The sequence below is a fragment of the Nelumbo lutea genome, chromosome 2 (genome assembly GCF_056320005.1).
Source record: "Nelumbo lutea isolate HS-2025 chromosome 2, American lotus-T2T, whole genome shotgun sequence".
Taxonomy (NCBI): domain Eukaryota; kingdom Viridiplantae; phylum Streptophyta; class Magnoliopsida; order Proteales; family Nelumbonaceae; genus Nelumbo; species Nelumbo lutea.
In genome coordinates this window covers 42,305,969-42,329,315 of record NC_142685.1, presented here as the reverse complement: position 1 = coordinate 42,329,315, position 23,347 = coordinate 42,305,969, and the positions used below count along the sequence as shown (strand labels likewise).

Here is a 23,347-nt window from a genome sequence, read left to right as displayed (position 1 = left end):
GTGTTTTGATGTTCCAGAATCAATGATCCATGGAGAGTCAGGGGTGTGAGAAGCAACATGGAAAGCAGTGGCAGAGTTACCTGACATAAATGCAAATGAGGTTGAGGGAAGAGTATCCATCTGATGAATTGCTCTACCATAGAGCTCTAAATGGTCACGGAAGGAATTCATTATGTCCTCCCTCGGGTCAGGTCCAGTGAGATGTGTCTGAGTCACAGTAGAAATGGGGGGCTGATTCTCCCGAGTAGCCATGTTGGCCATGTGATGTTTCTTTGTACTTTGTTGTCCGTACTTCTTATTCACCTCTGAACCTTGCTTCTTAGTCAGATCTTGAGCCCATTTTGGTTTCCCATGAAGATCCCAACAGGTATCTTTGGTGTGTCGGGGTTTCTGGCAATGAGTGCACCACAATTTTTCCTTATCTTCTGTTTTTTTCTAGAGATCTTTCTGGGAAGAAGATCCCACAACAGTAGATACACCCCCTTTTGCAACTAACACAACAACATCCCCACCAGGGCTGTTCATCAAATTTCTCCTGCTTTCTTTAGATTGTACAAGAGTATAGACTTCCTGAACAGAAGGGAGATCCTTAGAGCTGAGAATCTGAACCCTGATAGATTCATACATAGGATTCAGACCATGTAAGAATGCAAACACCCTTTGCAGGGAGACAAGTTGTTTGTACTTCTTAGCATCCTCATCACACTTCCAATCCACACTCTGGTAGTGATCCAACTCCTTCCAGACAGATGTTAAGTCAGAGTAATAGACCGATAAACACCTCCCCTTGTCTACAAGTAGAAGATGTTGCTTGCAGTTGATAAAATTTGGCATAGTGTCGCAATTCTGAATATGTAGACTTTGCTTGTTCCCAGATTTCATTCGTTGTTTCAGCCCACATGAAATTCTTCCTGATTTGAGGTTGCATGGAAACCAAGAGCCAAGACATAACAATATTGTTCTCCTGATTCCATCTATCATATTCAGCACTCCCGGAGGATGGTTCTTTTATCCTCCCATTAATAAAGCCTATCTTCCACCTTGCAGTGATGATTAATTTGATCCATCTTGACCACTCTAGGTAATTTAAACTATCAAGAGGGACAATAGCCATGGGAAAGGATAGGTCACCCCCACCCATTCCATTCAGCATTGAGGAAACTCCAGATGTGGCTGAATCTTCATTGCCCATGATATCTGAATAAAAAGTTGAAACAACAACCAAAAAGGTACAGCCGTACAAGACTATTTCAGAGATAGGTCCTTCTGACCACCGGTTTCACTAAGAACAAAAGAAAGAGCACTGCTGTTGCAGTACAAGAACATGTCCTTTTAACCTATAGTTTCACTAAGAACAAATAACAAACTGAACACTGCTGTTGCAGTACAAGAACAGGTCCTTCTGACCTACAGTTTCACTGAGAACAAACAACAAACTGAACACTTCTGTTGCAATACTGAAACAGGTCCTTCTGACCTACGGTTTCACTGAAACAAGTCTGCACACTACTGTTGTAGTACAAGAACAGGTTTGAATGACCTACTTAGTAGGGCTGATAGCTAACCAGTCAAGGAGATCAATAGGGTAGTTGAACAGTCAATTAATAAGATTAATGTTGAGCAGACAATTAGTCGGCTAAAACAGACCATCAACAGTCCACAATACCAACAAAAAATGTTTTGAATACAGTTACTGCGTTAAGGAATACAGTCGCTTAACAGTAGGGCAACCGAATAGTTCATCAGTCGAACGGACAACAGTAGGGTAGCCGAACAGTCATCAAACAGTTCAACAAACAATAGGCATCCGAACAGACAAGGATGATAGTACCTCTTTTAGTTTCAGATGATAGTCTCCCTTATGGTAAACCAGAACTCCTTGACTATAAACCAAAGCTCCTTCTACGAATCCTCAAACAATAGGTAGCCAAACAAAAGATGAGCAATACTTCTTTTAGTTTCAAATGCTAGCCTTTCTGAAGACAGAACACCCTCTACGAACTGCAAACAATAGTCTCTCTACAGTCGAGCAGACAGGAGGAGCAATTTCTGAGCTGGAAGACGAAAAGACTGTAACTTCTGGGTCGAACTGACTTCACCAGATCAGGAGTTCGATTGGAGACAGCACTGGATGCAATAGTAGTTAGCTTGACACCACCCTTCAGGCCTGGACGACTTGCTCTGATACCATGTTGAGCAAGAGCAAGTGAAGAGAGGAGAGGAGAAGAGAGAAGAGGGGTGAGTCGAGTGACTGAAAGCCCTCCAGAACATAGGGGGCAAAAGAATGATTTTATTATTTATACTAGTACAGTCAAACAATATAAACAGAGGAGAACTTACAACAGTACCCTTATGGTACTAAACCTGAATACATAAACAACTGTCAACAGTATTTAATAAATATTATGCTTTATATAATATAAAATAAGACAAATATATCTATATATAATAGAAACAGGAGTTCATGGAGCCCATGGGTCTCTCACACAGGCCTCACATGTAATCTTTAATGATTACACTGGAAATTTTTAGAGGCTAGGGAATAATAGCAGCTTCCTCTCTTCAGAAAGCAACCGTAGTGGATTCCACCTAGAAATAACAATTTTAAGCTGAATTTTGATGGCAGCTCCTTTGGAAACCCAAGTCCTTAGGGTATAGGAGGAGTTCTCAGAGATGGTAGGAGTGCAGTTGTGCCACTTTTTTCTGGTCCAATCAGGGTTTCAGATTCTTTACTAGCAGAACTCTTTGCCCCTCTGCAAGGATTAAAGTTAGCAAAGCATTTGAGCTTGAGATTTTTAGAAGTGCGAAGTGATTCAGCATTGGTGATAGGTTGATTGGCCAACAACAGGGACGGGCCTTGGCTCTACAGACAACAAATAAGGGAAGTAAGAAGGCTAGCAGGTGAGTTTGAGGCTAATTTTAAATGGATCAGCATGTCAGCAAATTCAATGACAGATGTTTTAGCTAAGGGGTGTACAGGGCATAGTTATTTTGGGCTAACCTAATTTCTTAATGAGGCTTGGCTTGGTTTAGGAGCCTTGTACTTGTCTGTTTTGCATTTTTAATGATACTTATTGTTACCTATCAAAACATATCCCCTTATGTCTCCTCATAAAATTCTTTTTATGTCTTAATTTTCTCTATTAAAAATATCATTACTCTTCTCTAATAAAACTATTCTTAATTCTCTCCCCCTCTCTCTTCAATAGTCAATGTTTGTAATGTTTCCCTTCCTCCCATTAAACCCCTTGTTTCGAATTAAATGTTTTTGAAACTCTTTCGACCCTCTCTGATAAGATATGGACATAAATTAGGTGGGTTGGGTGGGGTTAAGGGCCAACCCTAGACAAACGTCATGAACCTTGAATATTTTTTTTTTATCAATAACAGAAATAATTTCATTAAATAAGAAGTTTAGTACAATGAAAAATGAAAAAAAGGGAAGGGGAAAACACTCTTAGCCCTCCCCAACATAAAATATAGTTACAACACAGCCCAAAATAAACTATTCCTTCCCACCCCTTGTTTAGCTAGTGTATCAGCAAAGGCATTTGAGTCTCTTCTGACCCAATTGCAATTCACCTCTATCCCTTGGAACAGTTTAATGGCTTTCCTCTTCTCATATATATAGTACCACCATTTAGCCTCCTCTTCTTTTGGGAGCCAAACTTATTACAAGCTTTGATTCACCTTCAATCAACAGCTTCCTTACATTCAGCTCCTCAGCCTTTTGAATCCCTTTGAGAACAGCCATAATTTCAGTCCTTAAGGAGTCTTGATTCCAATTGGGCCTGAGTAGAATGCAATGGCATTTCCCTCCTCATTCCTAAACACTCCTATGCCAGACGGGCCCGGATTGCCTTCATTACTACTGTTGAAGTTGAGCTTAATAAAACCTCTAGGGGGTGGGGACCAAACAGGAGTGACCACCCCCATAAAAGGGGAAGAAATAGCTACCTCTCTACAATTTCTCATCACCTCACCACCAGAGATATACATCCTTGAAAAGATCCATTGACTTCACCCAGTGGACCACCTTGATGGTAATAGCTTCAATGATAGCTTCTTTGCTTCTTTCCTTTTCAAGAAATATTCTCTGGTTCTTCTCTTCCCAAATTGTCCAACAAACCACTGCCCTTGTGCACCTCCAGAATATTCTCCCCCCCTTTGACCAACTTACGAAGGTAGGAGAAAATAAGCTTTGCACATTGGGAGAAGGCTTCCACCTACATCCAAACAAGGAAGAGAGCCATTCCCAAATTGAATAGGAAAAAGGATAGGAGATTAATAAGTGATAGAAATTCTCACCATTAACTTTGCAAAGGGAGCACCAATGGGGGGAAAGAAACCAATTAGGTCTTTTTCTTTACAGTAACCCACAAGTATTAATTCTTTCCAGATGCATTTCCCAGCACAAACTACCCACCCTAAGCAGGATACATTTACTCCAAATCTCTCTAAATGAGAAGGAAGATCCCTGACTTTCGCTCAGATGAATAAGGGATAAGAAAAAGGAACCACATGTGAAGATGCTTGAGGGTGACTGGGTCCAAATTCTCTTGTCCCTTTTACCAACATCCAAACAAACCCCTTCCAAGCTTTGTAGTAGGTTTATGACACTATTGATTTCAAAATCATGAAGCCCTCTTCAGAAACCCAAATCCCAATTACACACAACATTATAACTAGTTGGATATAGGTTCCTCCCTATGGTTGGAAACGGCATAAAGGGAGGGGAATTGTGTCTTTAACGATAGGTTGCCCACCCAAACATGATCCTAGAATTTGACAAGATTTCCAAATCTGGGACTATACCTGACATGTGGTAAGAGGAGAGGTAAGGTATCACAAATGGACTTCCCAAGGAAAAGCTCTTGTAGCCCTACTCTAAGCTACAGAGTCCCAACCATCAACTGTAAGTCCATAAATACTAACTATCACCTTAGCCCACAACTTGTCTCTATCCAATGGAAATCTCCACAACCACTTACCCCACAGTGTCATGTTTCTCTCTTGGAAGTTCCCAAGACCCAATCCTCCATATTTCTTACTTTTACACACCACCTCCCAACTTACCATGTGATCCTTCTTCTCCTAACTTGCCATGCTTCTACTTATCCCAACCAGTCCTAAACACTGACAAGTAGTAAACAAGTAGATTGGCCAAAGTAGATTTGATTAACGTGACTCTTCTTCTTAGGGACAAATAATTGCTCTTCCACGAGGCCAACCTCTTAGTGAATCGTTCTACAACAAGGTCCCAAAAATTACTTCTTCTAGGATTATCTCCTAATGGTAAACCCAAATAGGTCATAGGCCACTGGGAAACTGTACAACCCAAGATATTTGCACTTATTGTTATCTCCCTTTCCTCCATATTCACTCCCAACAAGCAACTTTTATCCAATTAACTTTTAGATTGGACATTTTTCAAAGGTTTGCACCACCATTCTTATATTCCTAACTCAAATAATCTCACCCTTTTCACAGAATAGAATAGCATCATCAACCAATTGTAGGTGAGTAATCAGTACTTGTTCTCTCCCCATCCTCCATCCCCTTATTAGGCTTCTAGAATATGCCCTTTCTATGAGTCTCAAAAAATTAGCAATCAAAGTGAAGAGAAAGGGAATGGAGTTCGTGCAGGCAGATCAGTGGAGGAGATCCTTGAAGATAGAAGCAAAAAAATCCCTGTTCGAAGAGATGAGAATCAAGGGGAAGGTAAGCATGAAGGTAAGGGAAGCGAAAAAGGGAACAATGTTGCTGGAAGGATTAGAAGTGATCGAGTGGCTAAGAGAGTTCATAGCTGGAGCCTGTTCAAAAGGTAAGCAGATAAACTGGCAGGATTTTAGTACATTAGAAGGGAGAAGATATGTTGTTGAATGTAAGAGGAATAGAAAAGGCTTCTTCATAGCTTTGGCTGAATTTTTTGGTAAGGGACGAAGGCAACTGGTGTGTCTACCAGCAGGAAAACAGAGCCAAGGATGGGGGGAAGTTGACTAGTTGCTCAAAGAGTAGCAAATGATAAAAAAGCCTCCATAAGGGAGGAGAAGGCATATCTCAGCAACATCCAACTCCAAGGATTTATTTGTCGAAGATGAATTGGAAATATCAACTATCAATATTCAGGCTGATTTCGGATCATTCAGTCCTTAAATGGAATCCAACATCCAACTCCAAGGATTTATTTGTCGAAGATGGTGTGGTGGTGCATGTAATAGGCTTGCCATTTCATCTGTGGAAACAAGAAGTAGAAGAGTCTATAGCAGTATTGTGTGGAGGAATCTTGAAAGGAGCTTTCTGGGGTGATCTTTATTCAGTAGCAATCCTGCTAAGTGATGTGAAGCCAGAAGACATTCCACGAAAGGTAGAGGTACGAACAGAGGGGAGTTTTGCCTCTGTGGCTAGCATCCTCCATTGAAGCAGGGCTGTGGAAGGAGGCTCATATGGTAGGAGGGGAGGAGGAAGAAGAAGCATTACGTGGACTTGTGAGATTGGTTAATTCAAATGGGAAGGAATGTTTCACTAAAAAGGGCCAACAAATTCTGGGAAGCCAAAAAGCTTTGGGGCATATGGAAGGTCAAACCTGTAGAAAGCAAGAAAAGGCTATGACAAATGGCAGATCTTTTGCACAGGTGGTGTCAGGGGAAATAGAAAAAAATATACCAGTGTCTAAAGGGAGAGGGCTGAACCAGCAACCTCAGACAGGGAGGATTGCTGGTTCGACCATTAAAACAGGGGGGCCTGACTTGTTAAGAGGTCACGTGGGAAGAGGGATGAGTTGATAGACGAGATTAAGCGTCTATCTTCTTCTATCCCAAATCCCTCCTTTCGATCGAACAGTTCAGGCGCAAAATCTCAAGACTCTCAGTCTCGAGGCTCTCTACAATGGGTCCCATCCAACCTGGCGAACCGTCTCTCACCAGATAGGCGCAACCCGAGATACTTGAAGCCTAGTGATTTGAACAGAATAGGGTTTGAAGATTGGATGAGTGAACAAAACAGCAGTGACGATTCTGATAGAGATGAAACTATAAGTTTGGGAAGTCTGTCTCCGAAAAGCAACAATGATTTACTTGAAATAGAAAGTTGGCGTACAGAGTTGTTGTTTTTAGAGGAAGAGATTGAAGAGGCAGGTGGCGGGAAGACTAGAAATGGCGAAGAAAATGGTCCTAAAGCTGTGAAAACTCCTCTTCCCTTCGTTGAGGGAGCTGACCTTGAGTCTAATGAATTACAGGATGTTGGTGTAGAGGGACAAGAATCGGCTGTGAGGATGGATGTGGGTATTCCAGTGTCGGAAACACAGAGAAAGGATTTCCAAGTGGGTAGGTCGTCAGGAAGTGATTCTTTCACTATGTCTACTTCACAACTTTGTCCAAAAAGGAGAAAGGCCTTAAAACCATTTGTCGCCTGTCAGCAACTAAATTCCAGTGATTCTAGTCCTACCCCCGTCCTACCAGGTATGGGTGTCAATTCTTTTTTAGGTACTGACTTGTGTGCTATGCCTATAACAGATATGCCTGCTTCCCATCTACGAGGTTCTGATGCAAGAGAGAGGGTGATAGTGGAAGGAGGAGAGAGGGTGATGGAAGGAACTTAAAAAAAAGGAAGGATTCTTAGAGAGATGTTGTAGCCAAAATAAGTGTGAGCAGGGTAAAATTCTTCCTCAGACATTGGCTGGAAAGGGTGGAGGAAAGAAAGAGGATCATTGTTGTATTAGGAAGGGGGGGGGTGGGGGGCGAAAGGAACAAAGAAGAAAAAAAGATCTGAAATGGAAAGGCTAATCTCAGACATTGAGGGAGATTTAGAATTTAATGGTAGAGGGGATAGGAGGAAGGGCATAAAATGATGAGATTATGGCCTTTTCATGGGTGTTTTTTCTATTTTGTCTCGATGAAAATTATTAGCTGGAATGTAAGAGTTAGGGAAAAACCCGATATTATGCTACTACAAGAATCCAAAATGATGGAATTAGATGGGAGATGGGTGAGGAGTTTTTGGAGTTCTAGAGGTTTAGGTTGGAGATCGTCTCCTTCTTGGGGAGCCTCGAGGAGGATCTTAACACTGTGGAGGGAGGATGTGGTGGAAGTAGTGAAAGAATTGATAGGCAGATTCTCAGTTTCCATTAAGTGTAAGAATGTAGAGGATGGGCGTGTATGGGTTTTAACCAATGTTTATGGCCCTAATTCCTATAGAGAGAGGAATGAGATGTGGGAGGAACTATATGCAATCAAGGGGCTATGGGATGGCCCTTGGTGCCTGGGCAGGGATTTTAATGTCATTAGATTCTCTGATGAAACCAGTAATCCCCAACAGGTAATTACAACAAGCATGAGGAAATTTAATGGTTTTATTGAAGAATGTGAATTGAAGGAAATACCTCTGTTGCAAGCCAGTTACACTTGGTCCAACCTTTAGGAAACTCCTTTGTGTTCGAAGTTGGACAGGTTCTTATTTAACCTTGCCTGGGAGAATAGTTTGGAAAACTTGGTTGCTAGAGCATTACCCAAGGTCACCTCCGATCACTGTCCTATCTAGATAGGTACTGAGTTTTTTCCTACAGGACCCAAACCTTTTAGATTTGAAAATATGTGGCTTACCCATCCAAATTTTGTGAAGAAAGTGAAGGAATGGTGGGGTGAGGAGGAGAGGGGGGTAAGATGGAAAGGGGTCAAGTTTCATAAGAAATTAAAAAGGTTGAGAGCCAAAATAAAAGAGTGGAATAGAGATCATTTTGGTAGAATTGATGAGCAAAAATTGTGCCTAATCTCTCGAATAGAAAACTTGGATGTAACGAAAATCTCAAAATGGGTTGACCGAGGAGGACAAAGTGTTAAGGAGACAATTGAAAATGGATTTGGAAGAGGTGTTACTGAGGGAAGAAATCAGTTGGAGACAAAAATCTAGACACAAGTGGATTAAGGAAGGCGTTGGGAACACTAGATTTTTCCATGATTTGGCAAATGGGAGACAAAGAAAGAATCTTGTGACCAAGCTAGAGATAGGAGAGGAGGTGATTACCAACCAGGATGACATAGCCAGAAAATTTGTGGATCACTTCAAATCGATTTATAAAAAACCTTTGAGTGAGAGAGCAGTCGTGGAAGGGGTGGAATGGCCAAGAATTGATGATGGAGTGGCAAGGTGGTTGGAAAGGGATTTCGAGGAAGAAGAGATTAAGAAAGATGTCTTTCTAATGGATAGATCCAAGGCTCCAGGTCTAGATGGCTTTATAATGGGTTTTTATCAAGACTGTTGGGAGGTGTTGAAAGAGGATTTAGTTGAAGTCTTTAAGGATTTTGCAGACAATCACATTATAAGCCCTGGAATTAATACCACAATTTTGGCCTTGATACCTAAGAAGAATGATAACAACCACCCAAAAGATTATAGGCCTATTAGTCTGGTGACAAGCATCTATAAAATTCTGGCTAAAGTACTCTTGTTGAGGATCAAAACAGTCCTCCCTTCTATCATTAGTGAAACCCAGGGGGCTTTCATTCAAGGGCGACAAATAACAAATCAGATCTTAATTGCGAATGAGTGTGTGGAGGAAATGGAAAGGTCTAGGAAGAGAGGTTTCATTTGTAAATTGGATCTTGAAAAGGCCTATGATTTGGTGGATTGGGAGTTTCTATTAGAGGTTATGCGAAACCGCGGATTTGGGGACAAGTGGTGTAGTTGGATTTTTGGGTGTATTAGTACTTGTCACTACTCTATTCTGGTAAATGGTATGGTGAGGGACTTTTTTCCAGCTTGCAGGGATGTCAGGCAAGGGGATCCACTCTCACCCTTCCTTTTTACCTTAGTAGCTGATGTGATTAATAGGATCATTACTAAGGCTGACAGTGAAGATGCCATTAGGGGTTGGAGAATAAGGAGACATCAAGTACCCGTCACCCACCTTCAATTTGCAGATGACCTAATGATCTTTTGTGAATGAGGTTTTAGCGAAAAGGTAACAAACCTAAAGGAGCTAATCAAAGGATTTGAAAGTATTTCTAATTTGAGAATAAATTTGGAAAAGAGATGCATAGCGGGTATAAATTTGGAGGTAGGGGAGGTCGAGGCTATTGCGGAGTGTCTTGAGTGTTCCACCTCTGCTTGGCCTATGTCATACTTAGGGCTTCCTTTAGGGGCAAATCCTAGGGAGAGTAGATTTTGGACCCCAGTGATAGAAAAGTTTGAGAAGAGATTAGCCTCATGGAAGAGGAATTATGTCTCTTTAGGAGGGAGAATTACCCTAATAAGAGCTACCTTGGCTAACTTACCTACCTATTTTTTGTCTGTTTTTAGGATATCAGTTAGGGAAGCTAGGAAACTGGAGAAGTTGATGAGAGATTTCTTATGGGAGCCGGGACAAGAAAAAAAGGATCACTTGGTTAATTGGGAAATTGTGTGTAGAAGTAAAGAAGAGGGGGGTTTGGGACTTGGGAGGGTAACTAGAAAAAATCAAGCTCTGTTAGGGAAATGGTTGTGGCGATGGCCATTGGAAAGAGAGAGATTGTGGCATGAGGTGGTGGGAAGCATTCATGAGAGGTCAGAGAATGGATGGGATGCTGGTGTATCAAGGCAAGCTAACCTAGCAGCACCTTGAAAGGTGTTATGATTCGGCCTGCCTTGGAGTTCTATGTCTGAGATCAGTCACGTAGAGAGAGGTAGAAAGGTGGAAGAAAGAGAGAGAAAGAGAGAAGGAGAAAGTCTGGTTCGAACTGGAAGTCAAAAAATCTAACTCCCATTCGGCCAAACATTTGCTTTTATTATTAAAATAAATGGAAAAGACATATGTGCCCTTATTTAAGTAAGGAGCACTAGTTCTAACATAATATTACAGATCAACAACCTTAATATAAGTATAAAGATAGAAATACCCCTTACGCTAACACTCCCCCTCAAGCTGGTGAGTATATATCATACAATCTCAGCTTGTTACATATGCAGTCCACTCTTCCCTGACTCAACCCTTTTGTAAATAAGTCTGCCCACTGGTTTCCTGTATTAATGTATGCAATGTCTAGCTCTCCATTCAGCACCTTCTCCCTCACAAAGTGACAGTCAACCTCAATGTGCTTGGTTCTTTCATGAAACACCAGATTAGAAGAAATATGAACTGCAGCATGATTGTCACAATAAAGTTTCATTGGAGTATTGATGTTGTACCCTACTTCCTGTAGAAGGTTCCTTAGCCACACTAATTCACAAGCAGTATGCGCCATAGCCCCATATTCTGCTTCTGCACTGCTTCTTGCCACGACTATCTACTTCTTACATTTCACCAGGTTACCCCCCAGGAAAGTGCAACAGCCTGTGGTAGACCACCTATCAGACATGGAACCGGCCCAGTCAGCATTGGAATACCCTTCTACTTCAAGTTTTCCGCCACTTTCATATATCAAACCACGACCCGGAGCCCCTTTTAAATACCTCACAATTCTCAGAACTGCATTCCAATGAGGAATCAGAGGTTTCTACATGAACTAACTTACCACACTAACCGCAAATGATATGTCTGGCCTAGTAATGGTTGGGTAGTTTAGTTTACCTACAAGTCGTCGGTATCTGTCAGGGTCTTCAAACACTTCACCCATATCACTGCTTAGCCTAGTATTTGTGTCCATAGGTGTTTCAGTTAGTTTAGCACCCAACAAGCCAGTTTCTTCCAACAAATCAAGCACATATTTCCTCTGGCACAGATTAATACCATACTTAGATCCCACTACCTCTATTCCCAAAAAATATTTCAATTTACCAAGATCCTTTGTCTAAAAATGATCCTGTAGATAAGTCTTCAGCCTGTCAATACCCATGTTATCATTCCCGGTAATAACAATATCATCTACATACACCACCAACAGTATTTTTCCTCCCAGAGAGTCATGATTGAATATAGAATGATCAACTTGGCACTGTTTCATACCAAACTTCTTTACCACCTCAATGAACCTACCAAACCATGCTCGAGGAGACTGTTTAAGCCCATATATAGCCTTCCTTAGTCTGCACACCTTACCATCCTCCCCCTGAGCAACAAACCCTGGAGGTTGCTCCATATAGACCTCCTCGAGTAAGTCACTATGCAAAAAGGCATTCTTGATATCAAGCTGATATAGCGGCCAATCATACATAGCTGCAAGAGAGATCACAACACGAACTGACCCTATCTTAGCAACTAGTGAGAAGGTATCTGTGTAGTCAATACTATAGGTTTGGGAGTACCCTTTTGCAACCAATCGCGCTTTCAGGCGCTCAACACTACCATCAGGCAGATACTTAACTGTGTAAAGCCATTTACAACCAACAGCTTGCTTCCCAGGAGGAAGAACAGTGAGGTCCGAAGTATGATTATGATGAAGGGCTGAAAGTTCTTCTTCCATCGCACGACACCACCCTAGAGAGGCAAGGGCCTCCTGGACATCCTTAGGGACAACAACTGATGATAACAAGGTGACAAACTGGCGATGGGAGGCGGAAAGGTGGAAGTGAAACAATAATTAGAAATAGGATGAAGGGTGCAAGTGTGTTTACCTTTCCGCAAGGCAATGGGAAGATCAAGATCAGATGCTGGGTTCGGGTCTGGAGCCGGATCTATCGACGGTGATGTAGCCGGAGGAGTAGTAGCTGGTGCGCGTGGGCAATGTGTATACACTTGACGGATAGGTGGGCGTTCAACAGGTGGTGGCACTGGAAGCAAGGATTTGGTCACGGTTGGAACAAGGGGAAGAGGGTCAGCAACGGGAATGGAAGAGGGTCGGCAACGGGATGTGGAAGAGGAGGAGGTGACGAGGAGGAAAAAGTATCACCGGACCCCAAAAAAAATGGAGTAGACTCAAAGAAGGTGACATCAGAAAACACAAAGGACCCTCGAGAACTAGGATGGTAACACTTATACCCTTTCTGGGTCCGAGAATAGCCAAGGAAGATGCACTTGAGAGAACAGGCATCGAACTTGTCGTTCTCGAGACCCAGATTATGGATGAAGCAGACACCCAAATACCCTAGGAGTAAGAGGAAACGGAGACAAGGCGGGAAACAAGATCGTAAACGGAGAATGACCATCAAGGATGGACGTGGGCATCCGATTAATCAGAAAGCAAGAGGTAAGCACCGCATCACTCCAGAAGGGTTTGGGAACATTCATGTGATGCATGAGGGATCGTGCTGTTTCCAAGAGATGGTGATTCTTTCTCTCAGTCACCCCATTTTGTTGTGGAGTGTAGGTACATGAGGTCTGATGTATAATGTCGTGTTGGTCCAGGTATTCTTGAAATGATGAGGATAAATATTCACGGCCATTATTAGAACGGAAAATTTTAATGTGAATACCAAATTGATTACGAATCTCAGCATAAATTTTCTAAAAAATGGTAAACAATTCACTTCTTTCTTTCATTAGATAGAGCCACGTCATCCTTGAAAAATCATCTACAAAAATGACAAAATATCTATACCCATTATATAACATCACTTTACAAGGACCCCAAACATCGGAGTGAATCAAAGAAAAAGGACTCGACACACGGTTATCAACCCTAGAACTAAAGGGAACATGATGGTGTTTCCCAAACTGACACGACTCACAATCCAAAACAAAAAGTTGACTCAAAGACGGAACCAAAGACTTCAAAACTTTCCGCGACGGATGACCAAATCGACAGTGCCACTGGAGAGGAGAAAGGGATGACTGAAGAGCTGTTGAAGTTTTTCCACCACCGTCAAGGTAATACAGTTCACCAGCTTCATGCCCTCCACCAATCTTCATCCCCGTCTTGAGATCCTGAAAAACACACATAGAAGGATAAAAAGTAATGGAGCAATTAAGTGATTTGGTCAGCTTACTAACAAACATAAGATTAAAAGGCAATTTAGGAACATACAAAACTGAGGATAGGGATACAGGGTCTAGGTCAACATTACCAACACCACAAATTGAGGATGTGGAACCATTAGCAAGGGTGACAGATTGTGATGTTGAGCAATGAGATAGGGAAGAAAACACACCTGGAGTTCCAGTCATGTGATTGAAGGCTCCAGAGTCAATGATCCAGGGATTGGGTGTGGATGCCAAACAAGCCATACCTGAGTGAGCGAAAGTAGTCGTGTTCTATTGTGATGTACATTGGATAAACCTCTCATATTCATCACGGGGAACACTCACCATCTCCTTCACAGGACCATCTATGGATATAGGAAGTATCTGATCAGATGAACGATTCTCCTGCCTAAAGTCGGAACTGGTGTCACTAGTCACAGCATGATGGGCCCAGGTTGAGGATGGACCATGTATATCATAACAATATTTAATGGTATGTCCATTCATACCACAATGAGTGCACCTCCTCGAGCCTGAGCCACGTCCTCTACCACAGGCTCCCCCTGAATCTCTGCCCCCAATACAACCACCACCACGATTATAAGTAGGCCCACCATTGCCACTTCGGCCATACACCGGACCACTACTACCACCATGGCCAGACTGAGCTCCCCGAGCTCCACCTCTAGCACCACGGCCTCTCGACACAACAAAGGCAGATCTATCTGAGATATTAGAGTTCTCAGTAGATCCGATAGAAGTCCTCCGGAGTCGAGCAAATACCTCTTCTAAAGAAGGGAGAGTCAATCCTCCTAGTATCTGAGCCCGTACTGATTCATATTCAGATTTCAGTCCCACCAAAAAGCGAGTCACATCAAGCTGTTCTCTCTGTTGTTGCTGAATTTTGACATCAGAAGTGAGAGGGTGATAGACATTCAGCTCATTACGTATGTTTCTCATACTGGCATAGTACTCCTCAAGACTCTGATTACCCTGTTGCAGATTAAAGTACTCCTGGCATAGTATCTGAGCCCGTACTGGTTCTTATTCAGATTCCAATCCCACCAAAAATCGAGTCACATCAAGATGTTCTCTCTGTTGTTGCTGAATTTTGACATCAGAAGTGAGAGGGTGATAGACATTCAGCTCATTACGTATGTTTCTCATACTGGCATAGTACTCCTCAAGACTCTGATTACCCTATTGCAGATTAAAGTGCTCCCGATACAGCTGATACACTCTGGTTGTATTGTCCTGACCCGAATACAATTTCTTCGCATGGTCCCACACATCTTTGGCAGTGTCAAGAAACATGAAATTTACACTAATCCTAGGTTCCATACTATTCCATAACCATGTGATGATCTGAGCATCCTCTTGCTCCCAGTCTTCAGACTCGTGAGAGTCAGTGGAGGGTTTCTCCTCTCTTATGTGTTTTACTTTCTTCTTTGCCTTCAGAAAGACTTCGACGGATTTAGCCCAAGGCACATAATTCTCTCCATTTAGTTTAATGGAGGTCATTTGAACATTCAGGTAGTCTGTAGGCACCATCACATTAGATTTACAATCACTGTTATCTCCCATTCTGTTATCACCGATTCTGCACACTTGCTGAATTCTATTATCATTGAATTCTGCACACTGCACACGACTAGATCATACTCATCACACTGATTTCAGCACTTGTTGCTGAAAATTGTACTCTTTACACCACAAACCCTACTCCTACGGCTACCTGAAGTGTCACCACTATATGATCACAACTCTTCCTTCGAAATACACAAAAACAGCATGAACCCTAGCACACTATTGTCTGAAACCCCAGTATATGATCTAAAGCATACTTCCTATTTTATCCATAACAGAAATCATGCATAGAAATCTCTTACCTTATCACTGAAGGAACAACCACACGAGCAGAAAATCAGTCCACACAAGACAGCCACTGCACCACACAGATCGGCCCTCTTCTCTTCATCGATTAGGGGAGGGCTTCTTAGGAACCACAACAATCGACCACACAAGACACGACTGGAGGCATAGAAACCTCCAAGGGGAGAGGGCGATCACTCCTTTTCAGCCCTTTCCCTTATCTCCAGTTGAATGCAGGAAAATCAAGAGAAACCCTAGATTGGGTGCGCAGAGAATAGAAATCTAGGCAGATTCGAGTTGCTCTGATACCATGTTATGATTCGGCCTGCCTTGGAGTTCTATTTGTCTGAGATCAGTCACGTAGAGAGAGGTAGAAAGGTGGAAGAAAGAGAGAGAGAGAGAGAGAGAAGAAAGGAGAAAGTCTGGTTCGAATTGGAAGTCAAAAAACCTTACTCCCATTCGGCCAGACATGTGCTTTTCTTATTAAAATAAATGGAAAAGACATATGTGCCCTTATTTAAGTAAGGAGCACTAGTTCTAAAATAATATTATAGATCAGCAACCTTAATATAAGTATAAAGATAGAAATACCCCTTACGCTAACAGAAGGTCATTCACAACACCCTTCCTCAATTCCTCAATTTTATCAGGTATGAAGTTTGTTCTAGCAACACTGTTCATTTCCGGGAGGATATTTGGGTAGGAGACACCTTTAAAGGATATGTTCCCTTCGCTATTTTCTGTTTCTTTGTACAAAAAAGATGTGGTCTCAAAAATTGTCTTACCTTTGGGAACACCCTTAGATCCTACTTGGGATTTTGGGTTTCGTAGAGGACTTAGGGATGATGAAATTGAATCTCTTTCTGTCTTGCTTGGTTGTCTTAATCAGGTTTGTTTGGATCCCTCCAAGCCAGATAAGAGGGTATGGACTCCTAGACCCAATGGAACCTTCACTTGTGCTTCTTTCTTCAAGTCCATCTCTCAACTTTCTTCTCACCAACCCTTTCCGTCAAAAGAAATTTGATGCAGGCCAGTTCCCCAAAAAATTATGGCATTTTGTTGGGAAGTATTCCATGGGAAAGTAAACACTCTAGATAACCTACAAAAGAGAATACCTTTCCTCTGTATTTCTCCTAATTGGTGTATCCTCTGTAGAGCTCACGATGAGGATTGTTACCACCTATTAATATCTTGTCCCTTCTCTGCAGACCTTTGGGCTTGGCTACTTTCGTTGTTTGGGAGTAGTTGGAGTCTACCAGCAGAAGTCCACATGCTCTTCAACCATTCTACCTTTTATTCGCATACAAAAATAGGGAGAATTATGTGGAGATGTGCTCGTGCTGCCTTGATTTGGACTCTTTGGGAAGAAAGGAATGTTAGAATTTTTCAAGAAAAGAAAAGGAGCAGTCAGGAATTGAAAGACTATGTGTTAAATAGGGCAATACCTCGGTTGAAGACCTCGGAAACCTTTCATCAATTCTCCTTTAATGACCTTCGGAGAAATTGGTCAGCAGTAGCGAGGTGTTCATCCCTAAAGGACAAATCAATTACAAGCTGGTCTCCTCCATCCGAATGCTCACTGAAGTTTAATTTTGATGGAAGTAGCATGGGTAATCCAGGATTGTCCAGAATGGGGGGTGCTTTGAGAAATGAGAAGGGAGAGATTTTGTTGCTCTACTCAGGTCCCTTGGGAATTGGGGACTCCATCAGGGCAGAACTTTTAGCTGTTGTACAAGGGGTGCAATTTGCAAACCAGCTGAGGGTACAACATCTAACAATCGAGGGGGATTCCAAAGTGGTGGTGGGTTGGTTGAAAAATCCTGAAGAGGCTATGTGGCGTTACAAGAATGAAATGAAGAAATTTGGTTGGTTGACAAGGAATATGTTGGTCACTGTACAGTGGGTGGGGAGATCAGCAAACTCTTTGTCAGATGTGTTAGCTAAGCAAGGGGTAAATAGGGAAGAATTGTTTTGGGCTCAGTTGTGATTCTTGCTTTTCTTTCCTAGTTTACCTGTAAGATTCAAGGAGGGGCTGCAGCTCGCGCCTCTCCTTCGTATGTTGTATGAACTCACTCTAAATCTGCTTCTGAATTAATAAATTTATTATCATTCATCAAAAAATGTGAAGAGAAAGGGAGAAAGTGGGTCTCCTTGCCTAATTCCTTTGAGGGATGGAAAATGATCTACCACTATCCCATTGACCAGTATTTAATAATGACAAGTCTTAATACATCCCAAAATCCATCTACACCATTTGTCACCAAATCCAAAACTCGAACCTTGAACATTGACTTTGGCTTGGAAACAAATTTATGTCAAAACCTAAATTTGCCAACCCAACCCAAACTATCCAAATTTCTATTCAACCCCATGCATTTGCATGGATTTGCTTGCCAGTATTATATATTTGCAATATGTGGGCTGGGCCTAGGTCCCACTAGAAATTTCTGGGTTGGTATAGAAATGCTCACCCCTAATTTTTCCCTTTTCACTTCTCCTCTATATCTCTACCTAGGGGTGCAACGCCGGGCCTAACCCGAGCCTGCACCGATCCAGCCCATAATTTTACATGGGTTGGGCTTGGATTTTCAGTCCTCATGATTGGCTTAGGCCCAGTCTGATTATATATATGCATATATGCATATTTTTTTATTAAACCATACATATATGCATACATGCATACATATACACATACATGTATATCAATTTTTAGTGTGGGATGATTGACCAACCCGAGCATGGCCAAGGCCCAAGCCCAACTTGAGTGCATCGAATTTTAGTGTGGGCTGGGCTCGGGTTGGATAGTTCAACCTTGACCTTGGGCTCAGGCTTCCGGCCCAATTCTTAGGGTTGGGACTAGGTTTGAGCTAAAACCCCCACCCAACATGCACCCCTATCTACCACATTCAACATAACAAAGCCTAATTCCCTTCATTTGCCCCCCCCCCACCCATTCTTTGATTTAACATGTACAAACAAGCATTCTCTCTGCATCTCCTTTCTGCATTTACATGATAAGGCTCCACACCCTATTTTTTATAGGCTATGTAATGATGTTTTGATTAGGGGCTATTACTTGGAGCAATGGTAAAATCTTGGTCTGTCAAGCATGAGAATGCAGGCTAGAGTCTATGAACAGCTACTTTATGCAAAAAAAAAGGCCAAAGGTTAGGACCATAGCCAGTCCACCCCTCCCAAGACCCTAGTAGCTGGGACCAACAATTGGTAATGGCCTTTTTATGTAACGATGTTTTGATTATTCCTTTAAGGTTCTATACTTTCATGTTGGAACATTTTTAATGCTTTGTAGTTGCTACACAAACTAGGGAAACGGGGAAGCAATCTAAACTTACCCAGATCATTATATTAAAAAACGAAATCCAGGCAACACCTGAGTGGGGCACCTAATTGCAAGGAAACAAGATGCTCCCTGGTCTCACAGCCTTATTTGGTGTTTTGACAACTTGGATTTCTTTCCAACCATGAATATGCCATGCCATGAAAAACTTCTTCTGGACTAAAGTGGTGGAATATTTGCTGGGTTCTATTTTAGTATCTCAAATCCTAATAACCTCAATGAATTTGAACAGTTAGTCATTCAAAAACCTCAGAATCATACGGAGTTTTCCCCATGTATGAACATTGGTTTGTAATCCATCCAAGGGATGCCAAAATAGAACATTGGTTCAAATTTCCAAAGGGTACCAACACAGAATATATTGCACAGTAACATGAATCCTGCATTGAAGTGCAGGAGAGTGGATATCTGAATTTATATTTGACATACGCCCAATCAAGTATCAACTGTCCAGCAGAATTTTGCCTATAACACTACATAGTTTACCTGCAGTCTTTTAGATGATAGAAAGCATCAGAACTAGTTGTAAGCAACATCAAGTATGTATCTACCTGCCATGTAAACAGGAAAAATCTTAATATGGCATCTGAGATCAATGACCAGATAAATGATTATTTATATATTGTGTATACCTAATTACAAGATAAAAAGCGTAAATTTCATTTGAATTAAGTAAATGAAGACCATGAACTTCACAGTTGAAACAGTCTTGCCAAGGCAAAAAAAAGGAGATAAACCAGAAATTGAAGAGACCCAAGCAAGGCTGTTTTTTTTTCTCCTTGTACTTTTTTCTAATCCTTCAGATAAATGAATTTTATTGATATTGTTATTGATAAAAGAAAAAGATCAGTGCAGAAGATCCTTCAAGTGCCCAAAACAAAACCCCATTAAGTAACCAAAAGAAAAATCTCACTTACATCAAAATAATGGACATATGCATAAAGAAATGCCATGGGATTATATCTTGGTAAACAGATTGGAGAGAATGACTCAGACGTTCTGCGAAAAGCAAATAGAATACATCATAAGATAATAGGATAATAAAAAAGTACAAGCTCTCACTGAATAAAAGTCACTTCCCTACAGAAGGATAAAGAATACATCACTAATCTCATTATTTAATGATGCACCAGTTTTCCACATAAAATGCTATAAAACATAGTATCAACAACTACTAGGTCTCTACCATGGTCAAAACTGAAAGATAAATTCAACCATGTTGCTTCAAAGATCTCTTTTTTATCAGCAGAAAATATATTTCACTATATTTAATTAAAACAAGTTGGTACAACTTGGTGACAGGAGTGTCATTCACAAATTTCAACCCCAAGTTACATAGAAGCCCAAAATATTTGCTGCCTCATAGCCCCTTGTTTGGCAAGGGAATCAGTTAACCCATTTGCACTCCTTCTAACCCATGTTTTAGAGTCCAAGGAGTATGCCTGTCGTAACTTGCCCATGAAATGACTACTTTTGAGTCCCCTTCCACCTCTATCTGCCTGAATCCCAGCTGCTTTGCTAACCAGAGACCTTGTAGCAGAGAAAGTTCAGCATTCAAAGAATTTCCCATACCAATCAGACCTGAAAACAATGCCAAAATCGTCCTTTCAGAATTTCTGATTAGTCCTATTCCTGCCAAATCCGGGTTACCAAGGGAGCTGGAGCTCCCATCAAAATTTAATTTGACTTTGTTGCCTTCTGGGAGTTTCCAATCCACTCTTACTCTGTCTTTTGCTCTCAATGGCTGCTACTTTGGTCCAAGCTCTTAATATATCAGTGACTGAGAAAATTTGGAAGCTATCCAAGGATTTTACCCGATGTACTACCTCTAATTATGCGCTGTCTATCAGATGTTGCTACATAGGTCTCTTATTCTCAAAGATTTCAAAGCATACAGTTAGTTACATACGCTTCTGTCCAAGTAGAAACACTTTAACCAATGAGTCAGATTATATTTCCCTGTTGAAGTAGTTTCTCATTGCAATTCCTTAGCACCTATTGGAGATTCCGTCTTGTCAACACCTTATTAAAAAAGCAAAGAAAAAGTTCCGGTATGATAAAATCTGAAGGACCAAATTTGCATTATCAAAATCATCATCCTAGATGCTTATCATTTAGCTATAGAATGGAAATTCTGTCTACGATATAAGAACAGGATTACAGGATTATATGGGCAAATGTACATCTGTACCAAAAGAGACTCTAGGACGAAGTGCACAACAATTGAAAGGTAAATATGATCACATTGGTGTGTTTCGTTACTTAATAATTCCCCCCTTTAATGAGACTCATCCTTGTATAGAACTTTATTGTTTTTTCGTTTTTTTGATGAATAACTGATTACTTCATTGAATTTAAAGGAAAGTGTACAAGAGAAAGTGAGAGTGAGACAAGCTCTCTTATCTCTCCCCTTTAACTTTAGTTATAATTACAATTACATTTGTGCCCAAAATGTTTGAATTCTCCCAACCCCTTGCTTGGCTAGCGCATCAGCCATTGAACTAGCTGTTCTTTTCACCCACTGTATTCTCAGTTCCATGTCCTTTGTGATCCGTCTGAATTTTTTCTTCTCATTATTGTATTTCCACATCCTACTTTCCTCATCCAGTAGCCAAGCCACTATCAGTTTAGAATCCCCTTCAATGATTAGCTTTCTAGCATTCATGGTTCTAGCCCTTTGCACCCCTTCCATAACTGCCATTACTTCCGCTCTTAGTGAGTCTCCTTCACCTGCTGGGCCTGAGAATAATGCACACAATTTACCCTCCTCATCCCTGAATACACCTCCAATTCCTGACCTTCCTGGGTTTTCCATGCTACTGCCGTCAAAGTTAAGCTTTATAAATCCTCTTTCAGGAGGGGTCCAGATAGGAATAACAGGCTGCTTATTGACATTTGAGTCTGCCACTATCTTCCGGTTTCTAATGATATCATCAATGGATATATGTGAGAAGTTTCCAAAGGATTTCAGCCATTGAGCCACTCTAATCAGTATTGATTCAATCAAGGCCTCTTTTGTTGTTTCCTTTTCTCTAAAAATTCTTGCATTTCTTTCTTCCCACACTACAGATTATTGCCGCCCTAGCACTCTTCCACATGATGTTACCTATCTTCTTCGGCCATTGAGCCACTTTATTGTTGCAATTTAACATCTTATCAGTAGATTCCTGTCGCACTTGGTTCATAAGTTGCACAAATGATGTGGACGCTGGCAGCAGCAGCAGTAATTTAGTGCTCTCAGCAGCAGCAATTTGGTGTTCTCATCCTATCTTATCTATTCAGTATTCTTGCCTTATCTGCTTTCAGTAGTAGGGATTAGTAGGAGTCTTATCTATTCAGTGTTCTTATCTTATCAGATCAGTAGTATGGATTTGTAGGGAGTCTTATCTTATCTTATCAGTTCAGTAGGATAGATTAAGGGAGTCTTATCTTTATCTTATCTTATCAGTTCAGTAGGATAGATTAGTAGGGAGTCTTCCTAATTAGCAAGGAGTCTTCCTAAAAGTAGGACTCTTATCTCTTGTAATGTCCTATTTATGGAGCTGAGAATATTGAATAAGATCATCGAAAATTTCAGTCAAGAAAGAGAGCAAGGAGAGTTAGGTGATCTCTTGGACAAATCACCATTAAGGCGCCAAGATAGGTCCATCAAGAGCAGGGAGGAACAAGGGAAAACATGAGGTTTTTCCCATGGACCGACCCGTGACGAGATCCTATTAGCGGGCCGATAACAACAAACAACATGGGGCCCTATCATAATATGTTTTCAGTAGTTGATAAGATCTTCATCCATTGGATGAGGAATGATATTACTCTTCTTAAGGTATGTAAATATGAAACCCACCTGGTTCAAAAGGTCACCACTTAGATGTGAAAATGACAAGGTGGATTACTTATTATAGTGTCACTCTTCTTAAACCTATGACACTAGCATAAGCAATGCAAGATGACCAAAGAGTTCTCAAAGTAAATGTAAATATATGTACCTAAAGGATTCAGAAGACAGGACAAAATTGGAAAGCAGCAGCATATCATCAGGATGAAGGGATGCCTTTTGTGCACCAACAAGACTGACAACCTGCAATCATAGAATTTAATCGCATCATGCTCTAAATAGCAAACGTACCTAAAAATTAGAAAACCATTATCACTGAGAAAAGTGCTGGGACAAAATTGATCATAGAATTCTTCAAAAAAAAAAAATCAACACATTCAAGATATTATCAACAAGCTAGAAATTTTACATAAAAAAAAAAAAAACATTATTATCAAAGGAAAAGAATGTCTAGTAGTTTTTTAAAGCAGTA

General features: G+C 41.1%; 1 protein-coding gene across 4 annotated transcripts in view; it reads right to left on the bottom strand.

The window, feature by feature from the left end:
• LOC148870153 (SAND family protein) overlaps window positions 1-23,347 on the bottom strand; it is a 67,547-nt gene that overhangs the window by 8,110 nt on the left and 36,090 nt on the right. For all 4 annotated transcript variants that reach the window (XM_088972390.1, XM_088972387.1, XM_088972388.1 and 1 more), the window contains 3 exons: window positions 23,027-23,118; window positions 19,958-20,039; window positions 19,527-19,591 (listed from right to left, as the gene is read on the bottom strand). In XM_088972390.1, coding sequence (XP_088828516.1) covers window positions 19,527-19,591; window positions 19,958-20,039; window positions 23,027-23,118 — 239 coding nt within the window. The remainder of the gene's footprint in view (window positions 1-19,526; window positions 19,592-19,957; window positions 20,040-23,026; window positions 23,119-23,347) is intronic.